Source organism: Pollicipes pollicipes, unplaced genomic scaffold (assembly GCF_011947565.3).
Source record: "Pollicipes pollicipes isolate AB1234 unplaced genomic scaffold, Ppol_2.1 Scaffold_5724;HRSCAF=6776_pilon_pilon_pilon, whole genome shotgun sequence".
Taxonomy (NCBI): Eukaryota; Metazoa; Arthropoda; class Thecostraca; order Pollicipedomorpha; family Pollicipedidae; genus Pollicipes; species Pollicipes pollicipes.
The window spans coordinates 22,272,850-22,286,284 of NW_023596746.1; the positions used below are offsets into that span (position 1 = coordinate 22,272,850).

The 13,435-nt window shown below is 63.9% G+C and overlaps 2 protein-coding genes across 2 annotated transcripts in view; one reads left to right on the top strand and one right to left on the bottom strand.

Moving 5' to 3' along the window:
• Window positions 1-13,435, top strand: part of LOC119102819 (ras GTPase-activating protein raskol) — a gene marked incomplete in the record, with an annotated part of 83,920 nt that overhangs the window by 46,645 nt on the left and 23,840 nt on the right. Inside the window, 1 exon segment of the mRNA XM_037226270.1 lies at window positions 12,558-12,664. Coding sequence (XP_037082165.1) covers window positions 12,558-12,664 — 107 coding nt within the window.
• On the bottom strand, window positions 3,442-5,227 carry LOC119102235 (uncharacterized). Its single transcript, XM_037225598.1, has 3 exons — window positions 5,181-5,227; window positions 4,701-4,923; window positions 3,442-4,280 (listed from the first exon to the last, which is right to left on the bottom strand). The coding sequence occupies exons 2-3, from the start codon at window positions 4,864-4,866 to the stop codon at window positions 4,111-4,113; spliced, it is 336 nt and encodes a 111-aa protein (XP_037081493.1). The 5' UTR covers window positions 4,867-4,923; window positions 5,181-5,227; the 3' UTR covers window positions 3,442-4,110.

The window sequence follows — 13,435 nt, forward strand, 5'->3', positions numbered from 1 at the left end:
TGAGCTCAATTAGTGAGGGTGTGTGACTTGAGAACTGCCAGGCCGGCCTTGGTGGGCACGGGTCCGGAAACCTGTGGCCGTCCGTGAGCCGCCACGCGCCACCACTGGGTGCGACGCCCCGGGGCAGGGCGTGGATGGTTCGCCCCGAAGAGACGAGTCGGACGTGATGCCTGAGGGAGACCGATTGGTGGCCCATCTCCGAGGGCGTCGTTACGGCTGGGTGTGGGTGGAGAGGTGGATGGTCTGTCGTGAGATGCGTAGCCGGTGGTGAATTCGCCCCCGAACTGCGACAACGGCTCCCATGAGCACGCCTCCTCAACTTCACGAGCCGTTTAGTGCTCCGTTTCTAGCGCGTCGGTCGAGCCACGGCTCATTTAACCGTGGTCAGTCTGACCGGCGATTTCATCGCCATATGTGGCGGTCGCGGCGGCCGGCTGGCGTCTCGGCGGCCCTTCTCCCGGCTCCGACGCCGCTTTCCACCCGACCGCCGCGTCCGATCCGGAGCCGCCCTGGCCGCCGTCTCCGACCTGTTGTTGCGGCTGGAGTAAACACCTCGGCAGCAGCGATTGACAGATCACGCGGCTAACCAGGCCGTACGCCATTAGGGTAATCCCGGCCGAGCGCGCCGCGGCTCCGACCTGGCTGCGCCGCCGCCCAATTAGATCCTCTTGAGGCGAGAACTGGGTCAGAATAGATTTAAATAAGCTCGGAAAGCGCGGCTCCGCGCGCCGCCACGGCGATAGATATCTTGCTTAACGAGCTGGTCGGCGTGCAGCGTGCGTGGGATGCCGGTCGCCGCCGGCCGTGGTCGCTCACAACGACCGGGGCACCGCCCCCTGCACGTCGTAGACATGTACACCGCCCGTGAAACGCGCCGCGCGATTTAATCGGGATCACGCGCGGCGCGCGCGCCCCGCCCCGGCGATGTGACCGGGACGAGGGGCGCGCTGCCGGCGGGTCAGGGGTCGCGGTCGGCTCCGGTGTCGCCGGCTCCGCGCGGCCAGGGTCGACCCTGGGAAGCGGGGCCCGCCCTTGCCCGCGATGACCTGGAGGTGCCGCGCGCGCGCGTGTCGGCCGACTCGGACACGTGTCCGACCCTGACGCGGCCGGGCTGCGGCCTGATGCCGCCGGCCGGGCGGAGGCGTGTTGTCGGCAGTTAACCCTGTTAGATCAGCCGGATGGTGAGAATGGTGTCGGACGCCGGGCCAGGGCCGCGCGGAGGCTGCTCGTGAGGCGCGCCGCGACGTGACACCCTGCCCCGCCGCCGCTCTGCCCCGGCCCCGACACCCCGCTCCGCCGTCGGTTTGCCACGGCCCAACACCCCGCCCCACCGCTGCTCTGCCCCGGCCCCGACACCCCGCTCCGCCGTCGGTTTGCCCCGGCCCCGGCACCTTGCCCCGCCGCCGCTCTGCCCCGGCCCCGACACCCCGCTCCGCCGTCGGTTTGCCACGGCCCAACACCCCGCCCCGCCGCCGCTCTGCCCCGGCGCCGACACCCCGCCCCGCCGCCGCTCTGCCCCGGCCCCGACACCCCGCTCCGCCGTCGGTTTGCCACGGCCCCGCCACCCCGCTCCGCCGTCGGTTTGCCACGACCCAACACCCCGCCGCCCCGCAGTAGGGGCCACGCATATCCTGTCAGCTCACAGAGGGGCGGTCAGGGGCTCGTCATCGGTAGTGGGACGTCCCGTGCATTTCATCACGAAGGGCGCATCTTGCGGCGTGGGTCGCTTCTGGCGGCCCAGTCCCGTCTCGCAGACGGGGCCTTGTGTGCACTCGGCTCTGGTCGCCTACCTGCGGTCGCATCCGTCAGCCAGATGTATCTCGTTTAGATCCTCGAAGCGCCCGTGTGTGCGTCACGTGGATGCTAATCACAATCCTGACATGCTGAAGTTCCGCGAATGGCACGGGCACGATGCCTGCGACATCTAGGCGGCGTTGGATGTACTAGTAGATGCCCAGTCGGCCGCCAGCAGGGAAGCGTCCGGGGAGGCCTCTAATTCATTGCCACGATACTGACAAAATCGAGAGGTTTGATTGGCCCTCGCGTGAGGAAACGTGATATGATCGGCACCCGTGCGATCGCTGATGATCTCTACCATATTTACCTCCGCTGTTATTGTATGGCTCGGGAGAAAGCAGCGACAAGCCGGGTGAAAATAATATCGTGAGCGATGCTATCAAATTAGGACAACCTGAACCCAGGGTGCCATTGAGACTTGGTGAACCGTGGTATAAAGCACATTGCGCTGGTTTCACTGGACTCTCATACTCGGGACTTGAATCGAACAGACCACCAGCTGTCATGGACGGATTCCACCTAGCGCAGTTTGTGGGAACGTCGGTGGTTCGCAACGCGGAACACGCGACGATCATGGAGGGAGTGGGAGGTTATACTAAATTGTAGCGGCTGCCGGAATGAGAAACTTTGATTGGAGAAAGACTGATCGCTGCCACACTGCCGTCCGGCTGGTTTCATCAGCCGTACAAGTTTCAGTTTCCGGAATCGCAGATGACCCGCTGGAATGTCATCCCTGCCAACAGAAGGCTGGGGCGCCCAGACTGTGTGACCGGGCTATCGCACAGGAGGGCGAGCGGCACGGGCGTAGGTCGCCGCGGGCCCAGTCACACCCGTTCTAGGCACGGTGACGGGCGCTGGCCACGGCCGCGGCTATCTCGCCGTGACGGATCGATAACGGGGTGCGGGCCGGACGTGACGGCGTGCACGCCCCCCGCCGGCCGGCAGTGCGATGTACCGACGGCACGCGGCCGGCTGTTCCGGTGGCGCCCCGCCCGGCCAGCCGGCGCCGCTCAGTCGGCCGATTGTGCCCGAGGTGATGGTCCGGGTGTGAACGCCGGGAGCCGGCCGAAGCGTGCAGCGTGGTGGACGGCAGCGGCGACTGCGGCGGAGCGGCGCAGACACGCCATGGCGCTGGGCGTGCTGTGCGCCTGCGTCACGAACGGTGCGTATGCGTCCTCTGGCGTCCCGAGCATGTATTCCAGTGATATGTATAGTTATGCTCGATCCGTCTAACCGACTGCAGCGTTTTGAAGCGCCCGGCATTCGCCGCCTAGTTCTTGCCAGAGGGCACTTCTTTTGGACCTGCGACGCCATTCCCCAGTTCCAAAATGGGAATGAACAATGTTTGTCGCACAAGACCCGCAGCGGCACGGGTCCCAGACATCCGCGGCAGCCCCATACAGATTGTGATCGAGCGGCCGCGCCGACAGCAGGGAACGAGCCAGGTGTGGACACTAGCGCCGCGGTGCGGCATCGGGCCGAAACAGGGGCAGCTGCTAGACGGCTACAGAGTCTTCTTCTGCAGCCACTTACTTGCGAAGTTCTTAGCGCAAAACAATGCCTACGTCCAGATTAGTTTGCACTTTTAGTGGCATCCAAGTGATGTCTAAATCCTCTCGAACTCCGGGATTGTCCTAAACTCTTGGTAAATCCAAACCACATTTGCACTGTTCTGATGAGTATTTATTGAGACAAATCCACGTGCAGCAGCTGCTTCCATGACACGACATTGCATGGTGTAGGGACAGTTCGAGACAAATTACCGGTGCCGCGCGCTTGCGATGCATCACATAGTACATTCCTGAATGATTGCAGCAATTTAGCCTGTATCTGTATCGTTATGGGCATCGGTCGGTAAAAAAGCACCGTAAAACAGCAGTCTTTTTATTTAAAAACTGTTATGGGTAGTAAAACCAACATAAGATTTAGCTACAGAGTAATACTCTGTCGCAGTCAATCCAAGGCGTCATCAAAAGGGAGCACCAGCCGCAACAAGCTCGCCGCGTATTGGATACCCGAGTCAGCGCCGTGCAATCAGTCAGCACCCGCCCTTCAGAGCCATCGAGGTACAATCAGTCAGCACCCGCTCAACAGAGCCAGCGCCGTGCAATCAGTCAGCACACGCCCGTCAGAGCCAGCGCCGTACGGTCAACACCCGCTCATCAGAGCCAGCGCCGTGCGATTGGTCAGCACCCGCCTGTCTGAGTCGGCGCCGTGCAATCAGTCAGCACCCGCTCATCAGAGCCAGCGCCGTGCAATCAGCCAGCACCCGCCCGCCAGTGACGGGACAGATACCTCGCCCGCCGCCGAGAATCAGAAGAACTGGGCCGGCTTGCAGACGCGCTGCTTGAGGCAGACGTCGTAGCAGCACTTGTCGGCGCGGCCGCACTGGAAGTCGCTGCGGCAGGGGCGCGGCCCGACGGACTGAAGAGAGCGGCGCGGGCAGAACGGCCGCACCGGCGGGCACGTGCCCTGGTGGCCCTCTGGCGACAGGGGCGGCTGTGAGTGGCACGAACAGGCGCTAGCAGCGCGGACGCGCCGACTACAGTCGGCAGTGTCTAACGTGCAGGTTTCGAGATGCAGGATCTTGGCCCACGGTACGACAGCAGACACCGAACCAGCCCCGGCGGTATTTGAGCAGTACCCAGACAGAACATGCCGCCACTCCTCCGCTGCCAGGAGATGCTGGTGTGCAAAGTGTTAGAAGCCGGTACCGGCAAGAGCCGAACTTGGCCACATCAGTCCTGGACTCGTGCATCCAAGCCTGCGGCACGGGGCCGGCACGGGACCGGCACTACATTTTTATGATAATTTGGCATCTAAAACACCGGCATCTAAAACACAGATGACCACCAGCTGCATGACGCACCAGGACACGAGGCCCGCACAGAACGCCCACTCACGATCAACCGGCGGCCGATGTGTGATGGGCGTGTCATCGCAGCAGTAGAACCGGTTGGTGGGCGTCTTGCACCAGTAGGTGCAGCTGCGGGAGCGGTGGCGGCTTTGGGGCATGGCGCAGCAGGCGGCCACGCACAGCACGAGCAGAGCCGCGGCAGACGGACGCATGGTTATGGGGAGTCGAACCGCAAAGATCGGTAACTGGTCAAGCGAGATGTCGGTGCTCTGGAACAACATAGGCGACCAGTTGGCGGATGCAGTCACATTCATTTGAAATAACATGTACCACCAGTTGGCGGATGCAGTCACAGTCATTTGAAATAACAAGGGCGACCAGTTGGCGGATGCAGTCACTATCATTTGAGATTTGGCGACCAGCTGGCGGATGCAGTCACAGTCAGCCAGCATGCAAAATGTACAGAGTTTCGCCAGACGTCGCTGAACTCGTCGCGGTCCACGTCGCCGCCAGCAGCGGGGCTCACCGTAGCCGTAACGGGCGGCGGTCCTGTGGTATCGCTCTGTCTGGCTGGGTGCCACTGCAGGCCCGCGGTCATACCCCGGACGACCTCACTTGCCCTCTGGCGTTTGGGGCCGCGCTCGGATTTGATTGGTTCGCGGGACGAGCTGGGTCACGGTCGGAGGCCAATCAGGCTGAGGGTTTCGTGCCCGCGGGCGAGAGCGGGATGAGGCGTAGAACGCGGGGAACCAAGGCCTCTGTATCTGCGTCAGGAAAGAGGAACCGTTGTGTATGCCATAGCGGTATCGTTGCAAACCATTGCGAGGCGAAGGGAGGTCAATGCGCTAGTTTGAGGTTAGATTCTTAAGGCCTCCATTGTTGGCTGCCGATTTGGCAAAGAGTCCCATATTAGGCATAGCGTGACGTCAAAAATAACATGCTGAGGGATGGAAGCTATTGTGACTAGGTTTTTATGGTTGGGCTGCTCAAAACACGCTCAGGTATTACAACACTCATTTTTGTAGGATTTTTTAGAGTACATGGTCAGCTGTCTTGTCGCACTGTAGACTTTGATCGATGAACCCCTTAGCTGGGCAGGTTGGTCCGGCATGTAATTGATGGGCCTCTTGGAAACGAAAGCTAGCTGGGATTGATGCGGCGTGGACATGGATTATAAAGCGAGTTAAAATGCCCATGTAAATTCCCCTTTAGGAATGAAACCTGTTTTTTATAAATCATGCTCGGCCCGCTTAGGAGCCGGGATTTTCGTCGAAGTTGCGAAAACGTAAATTGCTTTCGGGTGCGATCGCGGTGAGGCCGATCGGCTGATCTGTCCGGCGAGCTCTGGCCGCAGTGAACCCGTCGTGAGGCGCTATCGAGGCCGCGCCGTCGGCTGTCCAGCCGCCGCGGCCGCGTGGGCCGGCCTCCGCAGGTCAGCGCGTGTGCCGACCGTCGGCGGAGGGCCGTGTCCGTCTGTGGCGGGCGGGAAGGTGACGCCGGCGCCGTGACGGGCTCGTGTCCGTGACGTGACGCCAGCCGGTGACGGGGTCGAGTTCGGCGCCGTGCAGTCCCGTTGCGCCGTTGCCGCGGCCGGCGTGCCACTCCAGGGCGGGCGGGGCCGGGGTCGGCGCGGGTCATGATCCGGCGGTGTCGGCTGACGGTCACGGTCGAGCTGGCGGGCTGGTGACCGCTCAGGCCGCGCCGCTCCGGCACCGGCGCTCTGTCGACCCTCCCTGTCCCTCCCACCGGCACCGTCCGGTCTAGCCGCGCCCGGACGCCGTTCCCGTCTGGGCAGATTCGCAACCGCTGCTGTCGGACGTCCGACAGCTGATGGCGATCGCGGACGGGAGGGGCAAGCGATACAATTTCAAGGCAATGGGAAGCTGCTTTTTCTAAAAGCTTGGTATGGGCCGCCGGCCGCCGGCCCCGGTCTGCCGGCGCCGGCTGCCGACAGGGCCGGGCCAACAGGCTCATTAGCCGGAGCCTGTCCGGGCGGCACCACTCGTCAGCCGATCTCCATCTCGGCGGAGTGACGGTCTGACGTCGGCCGCCGGCGAGGCCGCCACCCCGCAGTCGACCGCCGGGAGAGCGCCACCCCGCCACCCCGCCACCCCGCCGACCACCGCGGGAGCCTCAGATGGATCGCCAGGGCCTCAGACACGACCGCCGGGGCCTCAGGCACGACTGCTGGGGCCTCAGGCACGACCGCCGGGGCCCCAGACATGGTCGCCGGGCCTCAGACACGATTGCTTGGGCCTCAGACACGACCGCCGCCTCCTCCCTGGCGTTTGTCGGAAGTGCTGATGGTTAGAAGACCTGGGCGAGCGCGGGCGGTCCTGAGGTGGCTGTCGATCCGGCGGTCTGAAGCTTCAGTTGATGTCAGCCCCCGTCTTTGGGTTCCACCAGAGCCTCATGTTGGCATCGGACTCCTGGCGACCACCCTGTGGCAACATCAGACGACTGTTGAAATATCAAGTGGTAGTCTGATGACAGGTGACCGTCTTGTTCGTCACGCAGTTGATTTACCCGTAAATATACGTGCCGTTGGCTAGACCTGTAATGAATGTACCAGTTTAACAGCGACATGAGAAAGGACATAATATTAAGCCTACTGAGAATTGCAGAGTTGTCTGATTGCCGCATTGCCTTTTGAGTGGGTTGCATCAGATCTAACGATCCAGCTTATCTCGTGAAAATGACATGGTCTCGTTTGTTGCCCCATTTGTTTATTTCAGAGATGACTCGCCGTTAACGCACCGTTAACAGCGAGTTAACGCTGTGACTTGGCCTTTCTCGGCCGAGCTAGAGATGACACAAAATGGCTTAAGAGATGCGTGCTTTATGATCCCGTTGGACGTGTGTCTAAAGAGTGCGCCATGCTTGAATGCTTAGTGCAGAGACAAGTGTATTGCTGTAAGACATCTGGTTGTTAAGTGAGGGCTCTGTTGACATCAGTGATAGACTCTCTGCTGCCCTCTATTCCGTTGTGCGCCTCTGCCGACGTTTCTGCCGTCTGTTCTGCGGCTCTGCTGCGAACGTGTCGGTCATTTCTACTGCCATCTGCTTCCCGTCGTTGTTCCTCACTTCCGCTCGGCTGCACTGCTGTCTGCGCCGTGTTCTTGTGTTCTGCTCCGCTGCATGGTTGCCGGCCCCGCCACCCGTCACCTGGCTCGCTGCTCGACGGCGCTGTCTTCCGCTGCGCTGTTTTCCGCTGCGCTGTGGCGTCCGGCCGTCGTGTTCTCTGGTCGGCCGGGCCGCGCTCAGCGCGGCTCGGCTCGCTGCAGCCCCGCTATGCCGGCCACCCGGCGGCCTTCGTCGACCGCCGCCGCCGCGGCTCGAGCGCCCGACATTCCCACGTCGTGTTCCGCTAGCGGACCGCGCCGCCGTGCAAGGCCGCTCGTCCGCGGGGCAGGGGCGTCGGGGGAGATGCCGATGCCGCGCGGGCCGGGCCTGGGCGCTGGTGCCAGCCGGCTCCGTAGACGGTCTGTGCTCGCACAGGCGCCGCCGGCCGGTTGTGAAAGGGCGCCGTGATCAGATGGGAGCAGCCGACTGCTGCTCTCCTTTACCGGTCTGGCTCGTCTGGTCCCGCCGCCCGACCGGCCGGTCAGTGGCGTTTGACGGACCGGCCGTTTTTATCCGGGCTAGTCCTGTTCTGTTTACGCGCTTTTTGTCAGTATTTCGATAAACGGTCGATGAATCCATTAAGTTTTTCGTCCGGCTGTCAGATGGACAGGCACTGATTACTTCCGACATTCTCCTGCGGGGCGAGTGCGATAGCCCGTGAGTGTATGGTTGCTGGGTGGCACTCGGCGCTCGAGGCTACCGTAGCATGTCGCAGCGCCGTCAGGACGGCCGTGGGCGGCATGCGCCGTCCCTAAAGCCGAGAGGAGCCGCGCGGGATCACGAGGCGGCCAATGCCGCAACCGTCACGGCTCCGGTGGCCGCCGGCGGCGCCGCGCGCCACCGAGTACGGCCGGGCGTTAGGGGGAGGGGGTCGCGGGGGAGGCCCAGGTCATCGCGCCGTCGAATGCCGCGTGTCGACGCGCCTGCGCCCGTGCCCGCGCCGGGATCGTACCGTACCTCAGCGGCGGCGTATCGGGGACATCGGCAGCGCGCTGCGGCAGCCGCATCCGATGCTATCGCCGCCATCAATTTATGCGCCGCTCAGGTGCAGGCGCGGGTGCTTATCTGGGCGGCGGAGCGCGCCGTGCGCATGACCCCGCCCGCGGTCGGTGGGCGACTTGAAGGGTTGCTGTCGCTCGGCCAGGGAGACGCTGAGCAGGCCGGTCTAATCCAGCGGCCGAGCACCGTCAGCCTCCGCGCTCCGGTGCTCCGGTGTTGGGCAGCACATTTACTCCCTATGACCTGGTGACGTTTTATCCCTAGTGACGAAGTGCTAGGTGTGATACCACCGCCCTCTGGTGGTGGTGATAAGCCGGGTACCGGACCGCAGCTCTTCCGCGGTGATCAGATACAGGACGGCGCAGTTCATCTGTGCGGTGGGAATAACCATGACGAGGCATGTCCAGCCTCCGATGGGTTAGCCCGTGCCGACGGGCTCCCGCGCAGATGAAGACCTCGCGGGCGGAGCGTCGCTAGGCTGCGCTGAATTGGCGGCGGAGTAGGCGGCGGCGACGGCGCTGCACTTTCTCTGACGGCGCCGCGTGTCGCAGGCGCCGGCGACTCGCACGCCCGGCTCGCCGCCGCCGGCCGCCAGTCGCCAGGCTGGGGTCGGCGGGGCCGGCAGCACCGCCTCCGCCGCCGCGCGCCGGTGCCACCCGCCGCCGCCGCCAGTCGTGCCGCAGAGCCGCGAGTGCCAGCGCGGACAGTGAGCGGCTGCCGCGGATGAGTGACGCGCTCGGTGCTGTCCTGGCCGTGCCCGCCTGACGGCGCTGGTGTCGAACGTGTCGCGGTCAGAAGGCGACGGTGCGGGGCCGTGCGGCGCGGAGCAGTGCACGGGGCCCGGCGGCGTGCGAGCACCTCCCTGTCGGGGCGCGCCGAGTGACAATCAGCGTCGCGCCGTCTGCCGGCGGGGAGCGCCGCGCCCAGCCACGATCACATATCGATCGCGACGGGGACCAACACCCGGGGCCGAGCCTGATACAGCCGGGGCGGACACAGCCGGCGTCGGGCGGCAGCGCCGCCGCTCCGGCCAGAGCGGTGCCGGCCGCGCCAGCCGGCGCAACCGCAGGATGCGCATTCGGTTCGTCTCCCCGCCGACGCCCGAGCCGGGCAGCAAGCGGTCGCACCCGCTGCGGCGCCGGCCAGGTACGTCCGCCCCCGCCCGTGCGCCGAGGGCGCCCAGCTGCCGGAGCTGGGAGCCGGCCGTCGTCCGGTTGCGGTCGCGCCGCGTCCCCTGTCGTGCGTCATGTCCCGGCTCGGGGATCAGCAGCCGGCCGGCCGCCGCTGCAGGTGTGGCGTGCAAGTGTCGGCCGGGCCGCGGCCCCGGCCTCGGGTTTGCAGAAGTGGTTTCGCTGCGAAATTTTGGTAATGCTGATGGACAGCTACGCGTGGCAACACCGGTGGAGAAGCCAGGATTTCGACCAGAAATGGGTCAGATCGGGGCATAGGGTCATCGCCATCGCATTGCTATTGAAATGAGTCCTCTTCGTCGCAAAAGGGGACCGTTTTTATATTTGGAAAGCATCTTATTTATATGTCTGGAACCCGTTTTTCAGGATCCCCTTGGAACCTGTGTTGTGATGTTTTAGAAGCCCAACAAAGGTTTTAGACTGCCAAATAGTAGTGGGACCATCGGCTCCAGGGAACTTACGCCGCTCCCGAAATCGGAGGCATGGTTCCAAAAGCTTCCCTTGGATGCACCACCGGCTGCCGCCATAACCTGCGCCAACTGTGCATGTCCAGTCGCATTCTCGTAGCAGTTTACAATACATGCAAGCTGGTGCGTTTTCCTGCCCGCAACTCCCATCAGGAATGTCCCACGGTTCGCAACGCGGTTTACCTGGTTATATGGTCCAGTCCGACCACCGCCAGCTAGTGCAGTCCGTGACCGCAGACGTCGCGCACGGCAGCGTCTCGGTCGCCGGCGTCTGGTATGCCACAGACGGGGCTGGTCCGCGTTGGGGTGGTCCCGCGCGGGGACCGGGCGACCCTCCGATTCCTCCGGTAATCCAGTTCTGCTCCTATTGTCCACCAATCTGACGGGATCGATGTCAGCCGCGTCGGACCCGTCTAGGGGCCGCGCTGTTCCGCCCGCGCGCGCCCACGGGCCGGCGGGCCCGTACCCGTCTGGGGGAGTGGGGGGGGGGGGGGCGCACCTCGTGCTGAATATGGGTGGTGCTGCCCCGCGGGCGACTGGCTGTGCTGCGCAGAAGACGGGCTGTTTTCGCCGGCGGATGGGACTCTGCCTGGCGCCCGGTCTTGCTGGTCTGGGTGGACAGGCGGCCCTGCCCGGCAGATGTGTGCTCCGGCGCCCAGCAGCGATCGAGAGCACCGATCTGTCGACACGGCGGGGCTCCGCTCCGGCCCTCAACTCTTACTGTTCGGAGCGTTGTGGAAGCCACTTGAATGATAACGATCGCGCAACAGCAGTCTGGTGAACGGAGGAATGCCTCCGTTTTGCAGTATGTCGCCTTGTTTGGAGACGCGTTTTTATTCGGTTGGGGGTCACGTAACAAATGTTAATCTAAACGGGCTTTTTGTGGTGTTTGGCGTTGTGTCACCGTGTGCCGTGTAGTCGCCAAAGCGTTTCGCCGGTATGTTCGTGCCCAGACACTTCCAGCGGCGTTAAGCGAAAGTGTCGTAACGATCAACATCACCAAACACCAAACACCCTGATAGCACAGTCACGAAGACATATCTGCAACGCCGGTAACGCCCTGTAACGTTCACCCGAAGCAGTGGAAAACTGAACGGAAAGCAGGCGCAGGCATATCACTCGGTCACTAGCTATATATATATATATATATATATATATATATATATATATATATATATATATATATATATATATATCCATCGCATCAGATCGCTGACCGTGACCTAGCCCGCGCATTCCGCAAATCCCTCGCCCTCCCTCTCCCCTACGGCGCGGACCTCCCGCAGGGAGCGCTCGGCGGGCGGGCCTGATTTGATTACGACCTCGGCCGGCAAGCGCCGACCATGCGCGGTTGGTGTAATTGCAGTCATTACACGCTGCTGACCCGCCTGACCCGCGCCTGATGTCTCCTCCCCCCGCGCGCCGCTCACCAAACATTGGCCGGGCCGAGACCGCGGTCGGCGCTCTCGGCTGTCGCAACAAAAGCGCTCGCTCTCTCCGCGCTGGACATGCCGGCCGTCTGTCGGCGCGGCCATCCGTCACAATCCGTCGTCGCCACGCTAAACATGCATGGCCTATCGACTCATCGGCGACGTTTGACCCAAAAGCGCGCGTTTTATCGCCGCCGATCGGCCGATCATGTATCGAGCGGCCGATTGGCGCGCGGAGCTGGCGCGGCTCCAGCCCCCCCTCCCCACCCGACGCGAGAGCGCTGAGCTTGCAGTGGAGCCTGGCGCGGGTCACGAGATGTGTGGTCTGGTCCTGGTCCTGCGCGCCGGCGGGCGGCAGGACCAGTTTTCCGTCAGGTCCGTGTCCGGTCCGTGTCCGGTCCGTGTCCGGGTTCGGCAGCGGCGGCGGCCTCGCGCTCAGACGCGGTGCGCCAGATGACAGCTCGGTCGGGCGGCGGCAGTCGCCGGCTCCCGTCTGCGGCGGCGGCGGCGGCGGCGCCGGCGAGCCGCCCGTAACCGACACCGCCGAGCCGTCGCGCCGTCAGTGTCGACGGCGCCGCCGCCGGTGCACCGCCAATTGTGGCGTCCGATATGCGGCCAGGACCTGGGCCCGTCGCCGCCTCTTCCGCCGCTAGTCGCCGCCTCCTCCGCCGCTCACGCCGTCCGTCTGTTTCAGACTCGTCGTACGAGAAGGCGGTGGGCCTGGCCGGACGCGGCTCGGCTCCGGGGACGCCCGTGCTGGGGCAGCGCGCCGGCCCCGAGTCCGGCTCCTCGCGCTTCACGGTAAGTGGCGGCTGTCCTGCGCGGGGGATCACGGCGGGCCATGGTGGTCTGAGGCCTCGTAATAAGCACCAGAAGTCACGGCCACCTGTGATACGTGAGATAGCGTCGGGCAGGGGGGGGGGGGGCACGATAAACCGACGCGAAGCCTGGACCATGATAGTTGTCACCAGCACTGGGAAAAAGCAACGGAAGTGACGACATCTAACTTCTCACAGGGCTCAGCTGGAAGTCACCGCCCTGATCAGACTGTGGTGAAACGCGGGTGTCGGAGCTGAGAGCTACCGTCTCAGGCGGAGGCATCACAGTTGGCGTGTGATGACGTCGGGCGCTGGTCACGGCAGCGAGGTCTTAGTGACTCAAGCAGGTCCGGGTCGCCTGCGTCGCGAGCTTCACGGGCTAATCCGTTTCCCGAGGTTCACGGAAAGTCGCACGTCAACGCACCGTCGTGCCGCGTCGCCTGATTCATGCCCCGGTCAGCGGAGTGGTTCAGCGCGCCGCGCCTGGGCGTCCCGACGGCCGCACAGCCGCGCGCAGCCGTGGCTACGGCCGACCCTCGATCGAGGGTGGGGTGCCGGCGCCGGCACGGTCACCGTACCAGATTCAGTCCAATTAAACCGGTCCGGCCCGCCGCGCCGCCTCTGCCGCGTCATCGCCGCATTGATTGACGCAGTTAAGAGCCGTGACATTTCCTCATGGAACCGGGTCCCGAGCGGCTCGGCGTGGAGGACTCGAGCCGAGCGCTTTTGAGGTGGCGCGCTGGCGATGACCGGC